Source organism: Stenella coeruleoalba (assembly GCF_951394435.1).
Source record: "Stenella coeruleoalba genome assembly, chromosome: 1".
Classification (NCBI taxonomy): Eukaryota; Metazoa; Chordata; class Mammalia; order Artiodactyla; family Delphinidae; genus Stenella; species Stenella coeruleoalba.
Genome location: NC_137169.1, coordinates 150,445,405 through 150,461,121, shown reverse-complemented (window position 1 = coordinate 150,461,121; position 15,717 = coordinate 150,445,405). Strand labels below are relative to the sequence as shown.

At 40.0% G+C, this 15,717-nt stretch overlaps 1 protein-coding gene across 1 annotated transcript in view; it reads left to right on the top strand.

Moving 5' to 3' along the window:
- Positions 1–200: 200 nt before the first annotated feature.
- Positions 201–15,717, top strand: part of SPMIP3 (sperm microtubule inner protein 3) — a gene marked incomplete at both ends in the record, with an annotated part of 32,302 nt that continues 16,785 nt past the window's right edge. Inside the window, 3 exon segments of the mRNA XM_079941638.1 lie at positions 201–256; positions 4,219–4,297; positions 4,301–4,314. Of these exon segments, the coding sequence (XP_079797764.1) occupies positions 201–256; positions 4,219–4,297; positions 4,301–4,314 (149 nt within the window).

Below are 15,717 nucleotides of genomic sequence, written 5' to 3'. Positions count from 1 at the left end.
TGTGTATTGGCTTATGCATTTCCCCATTTCTTTTTGTTTGAGTCTATTTCCTTCCCTAAATAGTCTAGCAGAAGCTATGATGGTCCTATGATGGTCCTTCAAGACAGACTTTGTAGTACTAGATAGCTCATGCCTGGAAATGTATATAAACTTGCAATATGAAACTTCACTCTAATTTCTTTTTCAGAATCCTATCCATCATGACTGCCATCCAGCTACGAGAATTTATTGACCGTCACCCAGGGATCCCACCCAGGTAATGTTCTTCCAAATAGAGACGCCTCCAGAGCTGCAGCAAGTTGGACAGACACCTAGGGAATTGGAATTGCTCCCCCTGCTGCTTGCTCCCTGATTAAGAGATAACTGCTGCCAGAGGTTCTAGGGAAGTTTCTTTGGGTTTAGAGAAAGTTGTAAAAAAAAAAAAATCCCACATTCATGGCAGAATCCAAGCAAACAGGCGATTCCAAATTCCCAAAAGATTGGAAGGATGTTGGTTTCTGCTTGGGAAGAGCTTTAGTGAGGAACACAAGCCCAAATTTCAGAGGGGACCCGTTTACTCTTGGGATAAAACAAACCATTCTCATGCTTTTGCAACATGGGATGCAACCACACAGACGGAAACTTAGTAGTTTCACTCTTTCTCTGAGTTCATCGATGGCCCAAGAATAAAACGTAAATGGGACCAAAGCCTTCTGTTGCATAAAACCCTTGTTTTATTGAACTGAAAGCAGCCTTACACTGCCGGGTCTATTTCTCTTCCTATTCCTTTGGTACAGGACATCTACTTCCTATCTGCCCACAGTGAGAGAATCACAGAGTTCACACAAAAATAACTCTGAACTCTTCTGAAAAGAAGTCATCACACAAACACAAAGATGACTCTGGATGGGACATGGAGTTTAGAGAACTGGGTTTGATTCATGCCTCTGGCATTTATCAGCTGAGTGATATTTAGAAATTCTACTTAACCTCTCTGAGCCTCGGTCTCCTTTTCTGTAATGGGGTGTTAATAATGTTTACCTGGCAAGGTGACTGTGAAAATTAGATGAGATCATCTCTGTAAAGATGCTTTGTAATGCACGAAGCCCAACACTGACAGAAGGGCTGCATCGTCACTGTGACACAGGCTACCTCATTCTCTAGAGGGATCCTCCCCTGTGCATGTTGGATTTTGCCTGCAGGTAAGCTCAGAGCCTGCTCCGGTTACATTCACCCTTCCAGGGGACTGGTTTGCTCTTGTCTGGACTGAACGTGTCACCTCAAAGAGCCAAGCTGTCAGGGACTGGTAAATACTGTGCGGTGGAGTCAGACACACCTGGACTCCTACTCCCACCCAGGGAGAAGGAAAGGCCTTTCTACAGCTGACTCAAGAATCTTGTAAGCCAAGTCAATAAAATGGGTCTGAGCAGAGTCCAGGGCGGGGCTCCTGGGCCAGGTCTGGAGGCCAGCCCAGCTTTCCTACCCATTAATCGATTTTGCCTAACACCCAGCCCCGCCTTGGGAGAGGCCGGGTACTGTGCAGCCTCTGGGGATACTGACTGCCACGCCAGGCCAGGCATTGCCACTTGGGAGGTACAAATTCTTTTCCAAACAACAGACATTTTGACCTGTTAATCGAGAGCTTTCTCCTGTTTGCGGTGAAGGCCACATGGGGGAACTTGGAAAGTCTACCCAAAGAGGTGGAGGAAAAATGTATCATGCCTTCATTTCTCAAAACTCTCCATGTCTCCACCCAGCCCTCCCTCCAACTGCTGCCTGCTTACACACTTTCCCATTCTCTCCACTCCAAAACCTACCCAGGGAGACTCCCGAGAGACTTGGGGTGGGCGTGTTACCTGGTACTGGTGAGGGGCTTCTCCATTCTCAGACAGCTTGCCCAGACCGCTTCTAGGAGCAGTGCCTGGGCTACTTACCTGGACTCGTGCCAGGGAGGAGCCCAGAGTCAAAACACAGCCTAGTGCAAACAGTATAGCAACTGTGAGATACCAGTGTCATTCTGGAACTCCACCTGGATGCTTAACAAAGTATAACGTGGCCGTAGGGTAATCTTTCCAAGGTAGTGCTTGGAAGCTGGATGGGCGCCTAAGAAAGCTGTATCGCCCACTCCTGTGCACTCAGAAATGTCATTTGTTCTCTATTACAGTGCCAGTTATTCTTCTTATGACCTAATCCCCTGCTGTTATTTACTATTCAGGGATCAGTCATATTATTCCAGACGCAGGGCAGGTCTAGACAGCCTGTGGTTTTTATGAAAATTAGAGCTCCCTGAGGTCCTGTTTGCATAGACAGACAGACCCGCCCTGCTTAGAGCACTTGCCTTTTGCACGAGCTAGACAGCAAGATCCCCACTGGCCCCCACACACTCCACACTGATCCCAACTCTGTCGAAGTCATGGCTCCTATAATTCCCCTCACCTGGAACCTCTTCCCCATTCTAGTTACTTGCCCAAGCCCTAGACACCCCTCCCTCTTTTGTACCCCACTGACCTTTTATTCAGATCACAATTTCAGCACATAAAGAGCATTATGAGGACAAGTCCTGCTTCCTGGTCACCTTTGTATCTGCAGAACCTAGCAGTGTGCAGAGTACGTTACGTACATTCAATAAATGCTGGTTGGAATGGAGGCATAGTTTAAGTTTCCATTCACCATCTGACACATGTTTGGCAAGCTACTTCATGCAGACCTATGCACTGCTTTCTACTGACTCTTCTTGAATTGTTCTGGCACATACCAAGTGCTCAGAACCTGTGGAGGTCCCAAAAGACCCCACATACCGCAGACTCTAGAGTCATCCTCTCAACAGGGGTCACCTTCCTGTGTTCTGTTTCCTGGAGAATGGCAGCCTTCTTCCCAATGTCTGAAGCCTCGGCCTTGTCTTGGACCCCTCCTTCTTTTTCACTCTCAACACTCTCTCTTAACAGTGATCTCAGTCAGACCTCTCCTCTCATCCACATTTCCACCACAAAGTCCAGAGCTTCCCCACATAGTACATTACTACGATTGTCTCCTGACCAGTCTTTCTACTTCTAGTCAGATTGTCCTCAAATTTGTTTTCCATACGGCCACCAGCAAAATCTTTCTAAAATAAAAATTGCGTTTGTCACAAATCTTAAAGATCCTACAAAGATTCCCTATTACCTACCTCGGTGGTTCTCAACCTTTCAGACAAACCCTCCCTTTGTTTATAACAAATATTTTGCAATGTTCCTGATACTCTTCTGAAATAAAATCTGTAAATAACATAATCCAACAACACGTAATTTTAAAATATCAATATAATGCTATAACCATAATCTAAAAGGAAAGTAATTAATTATAAAAGAAGATTTATTTCAAAATGTAAGATCTGGGGCTTCCCTGGTGGCGCAGCGGTTGAGAGTCCGCCTGCTGATGCAGGGGACGCGGGTTCGGGCCCCGGTCCGGGAAGATCCCACATGCCGCGGAGCAGCTGGGCCTGTGAGCCATGGCCGCTGAGCCTGCGCGTCCAGAGCCTGTGCTCCGCAATGGGAGAGGCCACAACAGTGAGAGGCCCGCGTACCGCAAAAAAAAAAAAAAAAAAAAAGTAAGATCTGGACACCACTAGCCCTCAGCCCCTCCCCCTGACACCACTGTGTTTCAGCTGCACACACCCAGCTCACCTCACGCCTCAGAAGACTCCCCCTCCCTCTCCACCTCATTCACTCATGCTTGCGCTTCCAAACTTCCTCACAACCCAGCCCTCCCAGGCAGGGCTACAGCCCCTCCTCTAGGTTTACAAGCACCTTGTGCTTTGACCTTCACAGTGCTTCTTATATACTTAATTTTAGCCCCTATATACTTAATTATCAGAGTTTCTTTAAACATTGTGAAAGTTTGTAAAAATATCTAAAGTAGAAAAAATAGTATAAGGAACCCCCATTTATCCATTTCCATCTTTCAACAATTATCAACATTTGACCCACTGGTTTTATATATTCTCTTATTTGTTTTTTTCTGATATTGTGAACCTAATACCTGACATGTCAAGTATTTCTTTATGAATTCTGAAAACTAAATCCTGAAAAATGGATGACAAAAGACACTCCTATCAAGAGATTCCAAAGGTTTTATGAGCTTTGTGCCAGGAACCGGGGATAAAGACTGAATGTATTTTTTATGATACCACAGCTGGTTTTCTTCTGTAAAGAACTAATCATAATAATTGCTTTTCTCTCACCCCCTTACTGTTCCCACTAATATATTCATTGCTCATCAAGGAAAGGACCTCCATGGCTATTACCCTGGGCAGCTTGCAAGAGTTCATTATACTGATATGTGAAGATTATCCCCCAGGTGAGACACCCTCCTAAATCTTAATGTTGAAAAATTTCACTAAAGTTAGAATAATAAATGAAAAAAGGGGAATCACAATTTGTAATAATAATAATAACAATTATTATTGTTCAGTGGATGGAAAAATTTGGAAGGAAATGCAGCAATATGTTAACAATGGTTTTTCATGAATGGTGAGATTATTGATATTTGTATTTCATTTTTTATCTTTTTCTATATTTTCCAGATTTTTTGTAATGAACATATATATTAAATCATCAAAGAAATTTAAGAAACACCGTGAGTTTAGCATTTTCACTCAGTCAAATAACAATCTTCTTGAGAGTCAGTTTCCTTCTCAATAAAATTACAAATTTGATCTAAATGGTTTCTGCCTTTCTGCAGGTGATTTTAACAAAAAGGGGAAAAAAATAGGTACCTCAATGCTATTTTCTAGTTTTGGGAGGCTGGAAACCACAGCAGTTAATAACAGCAATTTGAGTAACTTATGAAATGTTTGATCTTAGGCAGTTTTCATTCCTTCTGAGTATCAGTGACTTCTCTGTTAAATAAAATAATTGATATAATATTCTAGAACATGGTAAGCACTCAAAATAGGATTGCTATTATTTTGAGTTCATCATCTAGTATACTTTACAAACTTCTTTTCTTCTCTTAATTTCCTTTGATGTAGTCACCTCCTGATTATTCTCCAAGCAAAGAAAAGGGAGCCATGGCAACTATAAAGCAGCACACAGTCTGAACTTAATAGGTGACCAATCTGGAAGTAGCTTTAGCTTTTTAAATCCTGATTCAGTTTAATAAATAAGATGTAGCCCAGAGAAGTGACATGTCTTGCCTGAGGTGTAGTTGGTTGGTGTAAAAGCTGGGAAGTGAGTTGATCCAATTTTCTGATTGCTGTTCAAGGCTTTTCGTTCTAACTCAAATACATTCTTACATCAAACTCTTGTTAGGGCCATGTTCTTTGCTAGAGGATAAACAAGGAAGGAAACAACAGAACTCCACTGCCAGAAGGCAGTTCCACAGGGCACTCTCCACGTGTGTTCTGTGGACTCTGACCGTTCCCCCAACTCCAGTGCCTCACCCTCCTCCTAACACAGGACACTCGGGCAAAGGGAACCTTGACTCTGACAAGACTTGTGCCTGCCCAAGATTAGTCTTAGGGGGAAAACTTAGTGCAAATGCCAATCAGTGACTTTATTAAACTTCTGGTTAAGAATAAGAATAAGGGGGCTTCCCTGGTGGCGCAGTGGTTGAGGGTCCGCCTGCCGATGTAGGGGACACAGGTTCGTGCCCCAGTCTGGGAAGATCCCACATGCCGCGGAGCGGCTGGGCCCGTGAGCCATAGCCGCTGAGCCTGCGTGTCCGGAGCCAAGGAGGCACACCACAATCAGGTTTTTACCCAAATATGTAAACATAATGTGTTATGATTAAACAGTGTCAGTCATCACATTTCAGTGTGATTAATTATGGTTATGCAATCAAGTTAGATGACGTCCTACTCAAAATGATTGGATTTAGATATTCTTAAATCTCACCCAACATTTAATATTTTTCACATCTCTAGCAGCTCACCTCATCTACTTTACAGTTTAAAATACACGTTTATTAAAACATTCAGAAACGCTGATAATCAAAAAAAATTTTTTTAATTATCCATCATGTCATTACCCAGAGACAGATAATCATGTATAATCTTCCAGATCTACACAAAATAGAATGAGGTGGCATTTTGAAACGCTTTTTCTCCCAGTTTTACTGAGATATAGTTTACATATAACATTGTATTAGTTTAACGTATACAACATAATGATTTTTATATATGTACATATTGCAAAAAGATTACCATAAGTTTATTAATACCCATCACCACATATAGTTACAATTTTTTTCTTGTGATAAGAACTTTTAAGATCTATTTCTCTCAACAACTTTCAAATATAGTATATAACATTGTTGACAATAGTCACCATGCAGTACATTACATTCCCAGAACTTATTTTATATCTGAAATTTTGTACCTTTTGACCATCTTCACCCATTTCTGCCACCCCCCAAACCTCACCTTTGGCGATCACTATTCTGTTTTCTGTTTTTATGAATTCAGTTTTTTTAGATTCCACATATAAGTGAGAACATACAGTATTTGTATTTCTCTGCCTAACTTATTTCACTTAGCATAATACCCTCAAGGTCCATCCATGTTGTCACAAATGGCAGGCTTTTCTTCTTTTTTTTTTTTTTGCTGTCTTTATTTTTTTTTTAACATCTTTATTGGAGTATAATTGTTTTACAGTCAGTTTCTGCTTTATAACAAAGTGAATCAGCTATACATATACATATATCCCCTTATCTCCTCCCTCTTACGTCTCTCTCCCACCCACCCTATCCCACCCCTCTAGGTGGTCACAAAGCACCAAGCTGCTCTCCCTGCGCTATGCGGCTGCTTCCCACTAGCTATCTATTTTACATTTGGTAGCGTACATATGTCCATGCCACTCTCTCACTTCATCCCAGCTTACCCTTCCCTCTCCCCGTGTCCTGAAGTTCATTCTCTACATCTGCGTCTTTATTCCTGTCCTGCCCCTAGGTTCTTCAGAACCTTTTTTTTTTTTTTTTTAGATTCCATATATATGTGTTAGCACACAGTATTTGTTTTTCTCTTTCTGACTTACTACACTCTGTATGACAGACTCTAGGTCCATCTGCCTCACTACAAATAACTCAATTTCGTTTCTTTTTATGACTAATATTCCATTGTATATATGTGCCACATCTTCTTTATCCATTCATCTGTCGATGGACACTAGGGTTGCTTCCATGTCCTGGTTATTCTAAATAGTGCTGCAATGAATATTGTGGTACATGACTCTTTTTGAATTATGGTTTTCTTAGGGTATATGCCCAGTAGTGGGGTTGCTTGGTCATAAGGTAGTTCTATTTTTCGTTTTTTAAGGAACCTCCATACTGTTCTCCATAGTGGCTGTATCAATTTACATTCTCGCCAACAGTGCAAGAGGGTTCCCTTTTCTCCACACTCTCTCCAGCATTTATTGTTTGTAGATTTTTTTTTACATCTTTATTGGAGTATAATTGCTTTACAATGGTATGTTATTTTCTGCTTTATAACAAAGTGAATCAGTTATACATATACATATGTTCCCATATCTCTTCCCTCTTGCGTCTCCCTCCCTCCTTGTTTGTAGATTTTTTGATGATGGCCATTCTGACTGGTGAGAGGTGATACCTCATTGTAGTTTTAATTTGCATTTCTCTAATAATAAGTGATGTTGAGCATCTTTTCATGTGTTTGTTAGCCATCTGTATATCTTCTTTGGAGAAATGTCTATTTAGGTCTTCTGCCCATTTTTGGATTACGTTGTTTGTTTTTTGGATATTGAGCTGCATGAGCTGCTTGTAAATTTTGGAAATTAATCCTCTGTCAGTTGCTTCAATTGCAAATATTTTCTCGCATTCTGAGGGTCGCCTTTTCAACTTGTTTATGGTTTCCTTTGCTGTGAAAAAGATTTTAAGTTTCATTAGGTAGGTCCCATTTCTTTATTTTTGTTTTTATGTTCATTTCTCTAGGAGGTGGGTCAAAAAGGATCTTGCTGTGATTTGTGTCATAGAGTGTTCTGCCTATGTTTTCCTCTAAGAGTTTGATATTGTCTGGCCTTACATTTAGGTCTTTAATCCATTTTGAGTTTATTTTTGTGTATGGTGTTAGGGAGTGTTCTAATTTCATTCTTTTATATGTAGCTGTCCAGTTTTCCCAGCACCAATTATTGAAGAGGCTGTCTTTTCTCCATTGTATATTCTTCCCTCTTTTATCAAAGATAAGGTTACCATAAGTGCATGGGTTTATCTCTGGGCTTTCTATCCTGTTCCATTGATCTATATTTCTCTTTTTGTGCCAGTGCCATACTGTCTTGATTACTGTAGCTTTGCAGCATAGTCTGAAGTCAGGGAGCCTGATTTCTCCAGCTCCATTTTTATTTCTCAAGATTGCTTTGGCTATTGGGGGTCTTTTGTGTTTCCATACAAATTGTGAAATTTTTTGTTCTAGTTCTGTGAAAAATGTCATTGGTAGTTTGATAAGGATTGCATTGAATCTGTAGATTGTTTTAGGTAGTATAGTCATTTCCACAATGTTGATTCTTCCAGTCCAAGAACATGGTATATCTCTCCATCTATTTGTATCATATTTAATTTCTTTCATCAATGTCATAGTTTTCTGCATACAGGTCTTTTGTCTCCTTAGGTAGGTTTATTCCTAGGTATTTTATTCTTTTTGTTGCAATGGTAAATGTGAGTGTTTCCTTAATTTCTCTTTCAGATTTTTCATCATTAGTGTATAGGAATGCGAGAGATTTCTGTGAATTAATTTTGTATCTTGCTACTTTACCGAATTCATTGATTAGCTCAAGTAGTTTTCTGGTAGCATCTTTAGGAGTCTCTATGTATAGTATCATGTCATCTGCAAACAGTGACAGCATCACTCTTCTTTTCTGATTTGGATTCTTTTATTTCTTTTACTTCTCTGATTGCTGTGGCTAAAACTTCCAAAACTGTTGAATAATAGTGCTGAGAGTGGACAATCTTGTCTTGTTGCTGATCTTAGTGGAAATGGTTTCAGTTTTTCACCATTGAGAACGACGTTGGTTATGGGTTTGTCATATATGGCCTTTATTATGTTGAGGTAAGTTCACTCTATGCCTACTTTCTGGAGGGTTTCTATCATAGATTGGTGGTGAATTTGTTGAAAGTTTTTTCTGCATCTATTGAGATGATCATATGGTTTTTCTCCTTCAATTTGTTAATATGGTGTATCACATTGATAGATTGTGTATATAGAAGAACCCTTGCATTCCTGGGATAAATACCAATTGATCATGATGTATGATCCTTTTAATATATTGTTGGATTCTGTTTGCTAGTATTTGTTGAGGATTTTTGCAACTGGGTTCATCATTGTTATTGGCCTGTAGTTTTCTTTCTTTGTGATATATTTGTTTGGTTTTGGTATCAAGGTGATGGTGGCCTCGTTGAATGAGTTTGGGAGTGTTCCTCCCTCTGCTATATTTTGGAAGGGTTTGAGAAGGATAGGTGTTAGCTCCTCTCTAAATGTTTGATAGAATTCTCCTGTGTAGCCATCTGGTCCTGGGATTTTGTTTGTTGGAAAATTTTTAATCACAGTCTCATTTTCAGTGTTTGTGATTGATCTCTTTATATTTTCTATTTCTTCCTGGTTCAGTCTCATAAGGTTGTGCTTTGCTAAGAATTTGTCCATTTCTTCCAGGTTGTCCATTTTATTGGCATATAATTGCTTGTAATAATCTCTCATGATCCTTTGTATTTCTGCAGTGTCAGTTGTTAGTTCTCCTTTTTCATTTCTAATTCTATTGATTTGAGTTTTCTCCCTTTTTTTCTTGATGAGTCTGGCTAATGGTTTATCAATTTTGTTTATCTACTCAAAGAACAAGCTTTTAGTTTTATTGATCTTTGCTATCGTTTCCTTCATTTCTTTTTCACTTATTTCTGATCTGATCTTTATGATTTCTTCCCTTCCACTAACTTTGGGGGTTTTTTGTTCTTCTTTCTCTAGTTGCTTTAGGTGTAATGTTAAGTTGTTTATTTGAGATGTTTCTTGAGGTCGGATTGTATTGTTATAAACTTCCCTCTTAGAACTGCTTTTGCTGCATCCCATAAGTTTTGGGTCGTTGTGTTTTCATTGTCATGTTTCTAGGTATTTTTTTGATTTCCTCTTTGATTTCTTCAGTGTACTCTCGATTATTAAGTAGTGTATTGTTTACCCTCCATGTGTTTGTATTTTTTACAGATTTTTTCCTGTAACTAATACCTAGTCTCAGTGTTGTGGTTGGAAAAGATACTTGATCAATTTCAATTTTCTTAAGTTTACTGAGGTTTCATTTGGGACCCAAGATATGATCTATCCTGGAGAATGTTCCATCAGCACTTGAGAAGAAAGTGTATTCTGCTGTTTTTGGATGGAATGTCCTGTAAATATCAATTAACTCCATCTTGTTTAATGTATCACTTAAACCTTGTGTTTCCTTATTTATTTTCATTCTGGATGATGTGTCCATTGGTGAAAGTGGAGTGTTAAAGTCCCCTACTATGATTATGTTACTGTCGATTTCCCCTTTTATGGTTGTTAGCATTTGCCTTATGTATTGAGGTGCTCCTATGTTGGAGCACCTCAGTGCTCCAGCAATTGTTGTATCTTCTTCTTGGATTGACCCCTTGATCATTATCTAGTGTCCTTCTTTGTCTTTTGTGATAGTCTTTATTTTAAAGTCTATTTTGTCTAATATGAGAGTTGCTACTCCAGCTTTCTTTTGATTTCCATTTGCATGGAATATCTTTTTCCATCCCCTCACTTTCAGTCTGTATGTGTCCCTAGGTCTGAAGTGGGTCTCTTGTAGACAGCATATATACAGGTCTTGTTTTTGTATCCATTCAGCCAGTTGATGTCTTTGGGTGGGAGCATTTAAACCATTTACATTTAAGGTAGTTATCAATATGTATGTTCCTATTACCATTTTCTTAATTGTTTTGGGTTTGTTATTGTAGGTCTTTTCCTTCTCTTGTGTTTTCTGCCTAGAGAAGTTCCTTTAGCATTTGTTGTAAAGCTGGTTTGGTGGTGCTGAATTTTCTTAGCTTTTGCTTGTCTGTAAAGTTTTTAATTTCTCCATCAAATCTGAATGAGATCCTTGCTGGGTAGAGTAATCTTAGTTGTAGGTTTTTCCCTTTCATCACTTTAAATATGTCCTGCCACTCGCTTGTGGCTTACAGAGTTTCTGCTGAAAGATCAGCTGTTAACCTTATGAGGATTCCTTTGTATGTTATTTGTTGTTTTACCCCCTTGCTGCTTTTACTATTTTTTATTTGTTTTTAATTTTTGATATTTTGATTAATATGTGTCTTGGCGTGTTTCTCCTTGGATTTCTCCTGTATGGGACTCTCTGTGCTTCCTGAACTTCATTGACTATTTCCTTTCCCATATTAGGGAAGTTTTCAACTATAATCTCTTCAAATATTTTCTCAGTCCCTTTCTTTTTCTCTTCAACTTCTGAGACCCCTATAATTCTAATGTTTGTGTGTTTGATGTTGTCCCAGAGACCTCTGAGACTGTCCTCAATTCTTTTCATTCTTTTTCCTTTATTCTTCTCTGCGGTAGTTATTTCCACTATTTTATCTTCCAGATCACTTATCTGTTCTTATGCTTCAGTTATTCTGCTATTGACTCCTTCCAGAGAATTTTTAATTTCATTTATTGTGTTGTTCATCATTGTTTATTTGCTCTTTAGTTCTTCTAGGTCTTTGTTAAATGTTTCATGTATTTTCTCCAACCTATTTCCAAGATTTTGGATCATCTTTGCTATCATTACTCTGAATTCTTTTTAAGGTAGACTGCCTATTTCCTCTTCATTTGTTTGGTTTGGTGGGGGTTTACCCTGCTCCTTCATCTGCTGCATATTTCTCTGTCTTCTCATTTTGCTTAACTTACTGTGTTTGGGGTCTCCTTTTAACAGGCTGCAAGTTCGTAGTTCCCTTTGTTTTTGGTGTCTGCCCCTATTGGCTAAGGTTGGTTCAGTAGGTTGTGTAGGCTTCCTGGTAGAGGGGACTGGTGCCTGTGTTCTGGTGGATGAGGCTGGATCTTGTCTTTCTGGTGGACAGGACCACGTCGGGTGGTGTGTTTTAGGGTATCTGTGACCTTATTATGATTTTAGGCAGCCTCTCTGCTAATGGATGGGGTTGTGTTCCTGTCTTGGTAGTTGTTTGGCATGGGCTGTCCAGCACTGGAGCTTGCTGGTCATTGAGCCGAGCTGGGTCTTAGCGTTGAGATGGAGATCTCTGGGAGAGCTTTCTTTGTTTGATATTACCTGGAGCCAGGAAGTCTCTGGTGGACCAATGTCCTCTACTCGGCTCTCCCACCTCAGAGAGACAGGCCTGACACCTGACCGGAACATCAAGACCCTGTCAGCCACACTGTTCAGAAGAAAAGGGAGTAAGAAAGAAAGAAAGAAAGAAAGCAGGAAGGAAAGAAGGAAAGAAAGAAGGAAAGAAGGAAAAAAAAGAAAGAAAAGAGAGTGAAAGAGAGAAAAGAAAATTATTAAATTAAAAAATTATTAAAAAGTAATAAAGAAAGAAGAGAGCAATCAAACCAAAAAACAAATCCACCAATGATAACAAGCACTAAAAGCCATACTAAAAAAAAAAAAAAAAAAACAGAAAGACAGAATTCTAAGACAAATGGTAAAAGCAAATCTATACAGACAAAATCACACAAAGCATACACATACTCACAAAAAGAAAAAGGAAAAAAATATACGTATCTATATATTAAACAAGAAAGGAAGAGAGCAACCAAATCTATAAACAAATCTACCAATGATAGTAATCTCTAAATACTAAACTAAGATAAACATAAAACCAGAAACATATTAGATGCAGAAAGCAAACCCCAAGTCTACAGTTGCTCCCAAAGTCCACCGCCTCAATTTTGGAATGACTCGTTGTCTATTCAGGTATTCCAGAGATGCAGGGTACATCAAGTTGATTGTGGAGATTTAATCCGCTGCTCCTGAGGCTGCTGGGAGAGATTTCCCTTTCTCTTCTTTGTTTGCACAGCTGCTCGGGTTCAGCTTTGGATTTGGCCCTGCCTCTGCATGTAGGTCACCTGAGAGCATCTATTCCTTGCTCAGACAGGACAAGGTTAAAGGAGCAGCTGATTAGGGGGCTCTGGCTCACTGAGGCTGGGGGGAAGGGAGGGGTAGGGGATTCATGGCAAGCTTGCGGCGGCAGATGCCAGCGTGACATTTTACCAGCCTGAGGCACGCCATGTGCTCTCCTGGGGAAGTTGTCCCTGGATCACAGGACCCTGGCAGTGGTGGGCTGCACAGCCTCCTGGGAAGGGAGGTATGGATAGTGGCCTGTGCTTGCACACAGGCTTCTTGGTGGCTGCAGCAGCAGCCTTAGCATCTCGTGCCCGTCTCTGGTGTCTGTGCTGATAGCCGTGGCTCGCGCCCATCTCTGGAGCTCGTTGAGGCAGTGCTCTGAATCCTCTCTCCTCGTGCACCCCAAAACAATGGTTTCTTGCCTCTTAGGCCGTCCTAAGTTTTTTTCTGGACTCCCTCCCAGCTAGCTGTGATGCACTAGCCCCCTTCAGGCTGTGTTCACATGGCCAACTCCAGTCCTCTCCCTAGGATCCGACCTCCGAAGCCCGAGACTCAGCTCCCAGCCCCCACCTGCCCCGGCAGGTGAGCAGACAAGCCTCTCAGGCTGGTGAGTGCTGGTCAGCACTGATCCTCTATGCAGGAATCTCTCCACTTTGCCCTCTGCACCCCTGTTGCACTCTTCTCTGTAGCTCCAAACCTTCCACGCCCGCCACCCCCCATCTCCACCAGTGAAGGGACTTCCTAGTGTGTGGAAACTTTTCCTCCTTCACAGCTCCCTCCCAGAGGTGCATGTCCCATCCCTATTCTTTTGCCTCTGATTTTTATTTTGCCCTACCCAGGTACATGGGGAGTTTCTTGCCTTTTGGGAAGCCTGAGGTCTTCTTCCAGCATTCAGTAGGTGTTCTGTAGGAGTTGTTTCACATGTAGATGTATTTCTGATGTATTTGTAGGGAGGAAGGTGAGCTCCACGTCTTACTCCTCCACCATCTTGAAGGTCTCTCCAGGCTTTTCTTCTTTTTTAGGCTGAATAGTATTTCATGGTATATACATATATATATACACACACAATGAATACTCTTATATTTAATTAATATAATTATTATATTTAATATTGATTAATTATAATTAATATTAATAATTATATTAATATATCATATATAGTCCACATATTTTTTATCTATTCATTTGTCAATGGACACTTAGGTTGTTTCAATGTGTTGCTCATTGTAAATAATGCTGCAATGAACATGGGAGTGCAGATATCTTTTTGAGATAGTGATTTTGTTTCCTTTGGATAAATACCCAGAAGTGGAATTGCTGGATCATATGGTGGTTCTATTTTTAGTTTTTTGAGGAACTTCCATACTGTTTTCCATAGTGCCTGTAACCAATTTACATTCCCACCAACAGTGCAGGAGGATTTCTTTTTCTCCACATCCTTGCTAACACTTGCTATTTGTAGTTTTTTTTTTGTGTGTGTGTGTGTGGTACATGGGCCTCTCACTGTTGTGGCCTCTCCCATTGTGGAGCACAGGCTCCAGACGCGCAGGCTCAGCGGCCATGGCTCACGGGCCCAGCCGCTCCGCGGCATGTGGGATCTTCCCGGACTGGGGCACGAACCTGTGTCCCCTCCATTGGCAGGCAGACCCTCAACCACTGCACCACCAGGGAAGCCCTATTTGTAGTCTTTTTGATGATAGCCACTCTGACAGGTGTGAGGTGATATCTCACTGTGGTTTTGATTTGCATTTTTCTAATGATTAGTGATACTGAGCACATTTTCATGTACCTGTTGGCCATCTACAAGTCTTTTGTGGAAAAAAAAAAGTCTATTCAGTCCCCCTGCCAATTTTTTAATTGAATAGGTTTTTTGGTTTGTTTTGTATTCCTTTTGGGGTTTTTTGTTGTTGTTATTTAGTAGTATGAATTCTTTACATATTTTGGATATTAACTCCTTATCAGATATATGGTTGATAATTATTTTTTCCCATTCTGTAGGTTGCTGTTTCATTTTGTTGATGGTTTCCTTTGCTGTGAAGAAGTTTTTTAGTTTGATGTTTATTTATTTTTGTTTTTGTTGCCTGTTTTTGGTGTCAAATCCAAAAAATCATTGCCAACGCTGATGTCAAAATCTTACTCCCTGTGTTTTCTTCTAAGAGTTTTATGATTTCAGGTCTTACATTAAAATCTTTAACTCATTTTGTGAATGGTATAAGATAGGGATCTGGTTTCATTCTGTTGAATGTGGCTGTCCAATTTTCCCAGCACACTTTACTGAAGAGACTATTCTTTTCCAATTGTATGCTTTGGCTCATTTGTCATAAATTAATTGACTGTATATGCTTTGGTTTATTTATGGGCTCACTATTCTGTTCCATTAATCTATGTGTCCATTTATATGCCAATACTATACTATTTTTGATTATTATAGCTTTGTAATACAGTTTAAAATCAGGAAATGTGATACCTCCAGCCTTGTTCTTCTTCCTCAGGACTGCTTTGGCTATCTGGGGTCTTTGGTGATTCCATATAAATTTTAGAATTGTTTGTTTGATTTCTATGAAAACATGCCATTGTTGGATTCATTGGAATTTTGAGAGGCATTGCATTGAATCTGTAGATTGCTTTGATAGTGTGGAAATTTTTACAATATTAATACTTCCAATGTATGAGCATGGAATATCTTTCCATTTATTTGTGT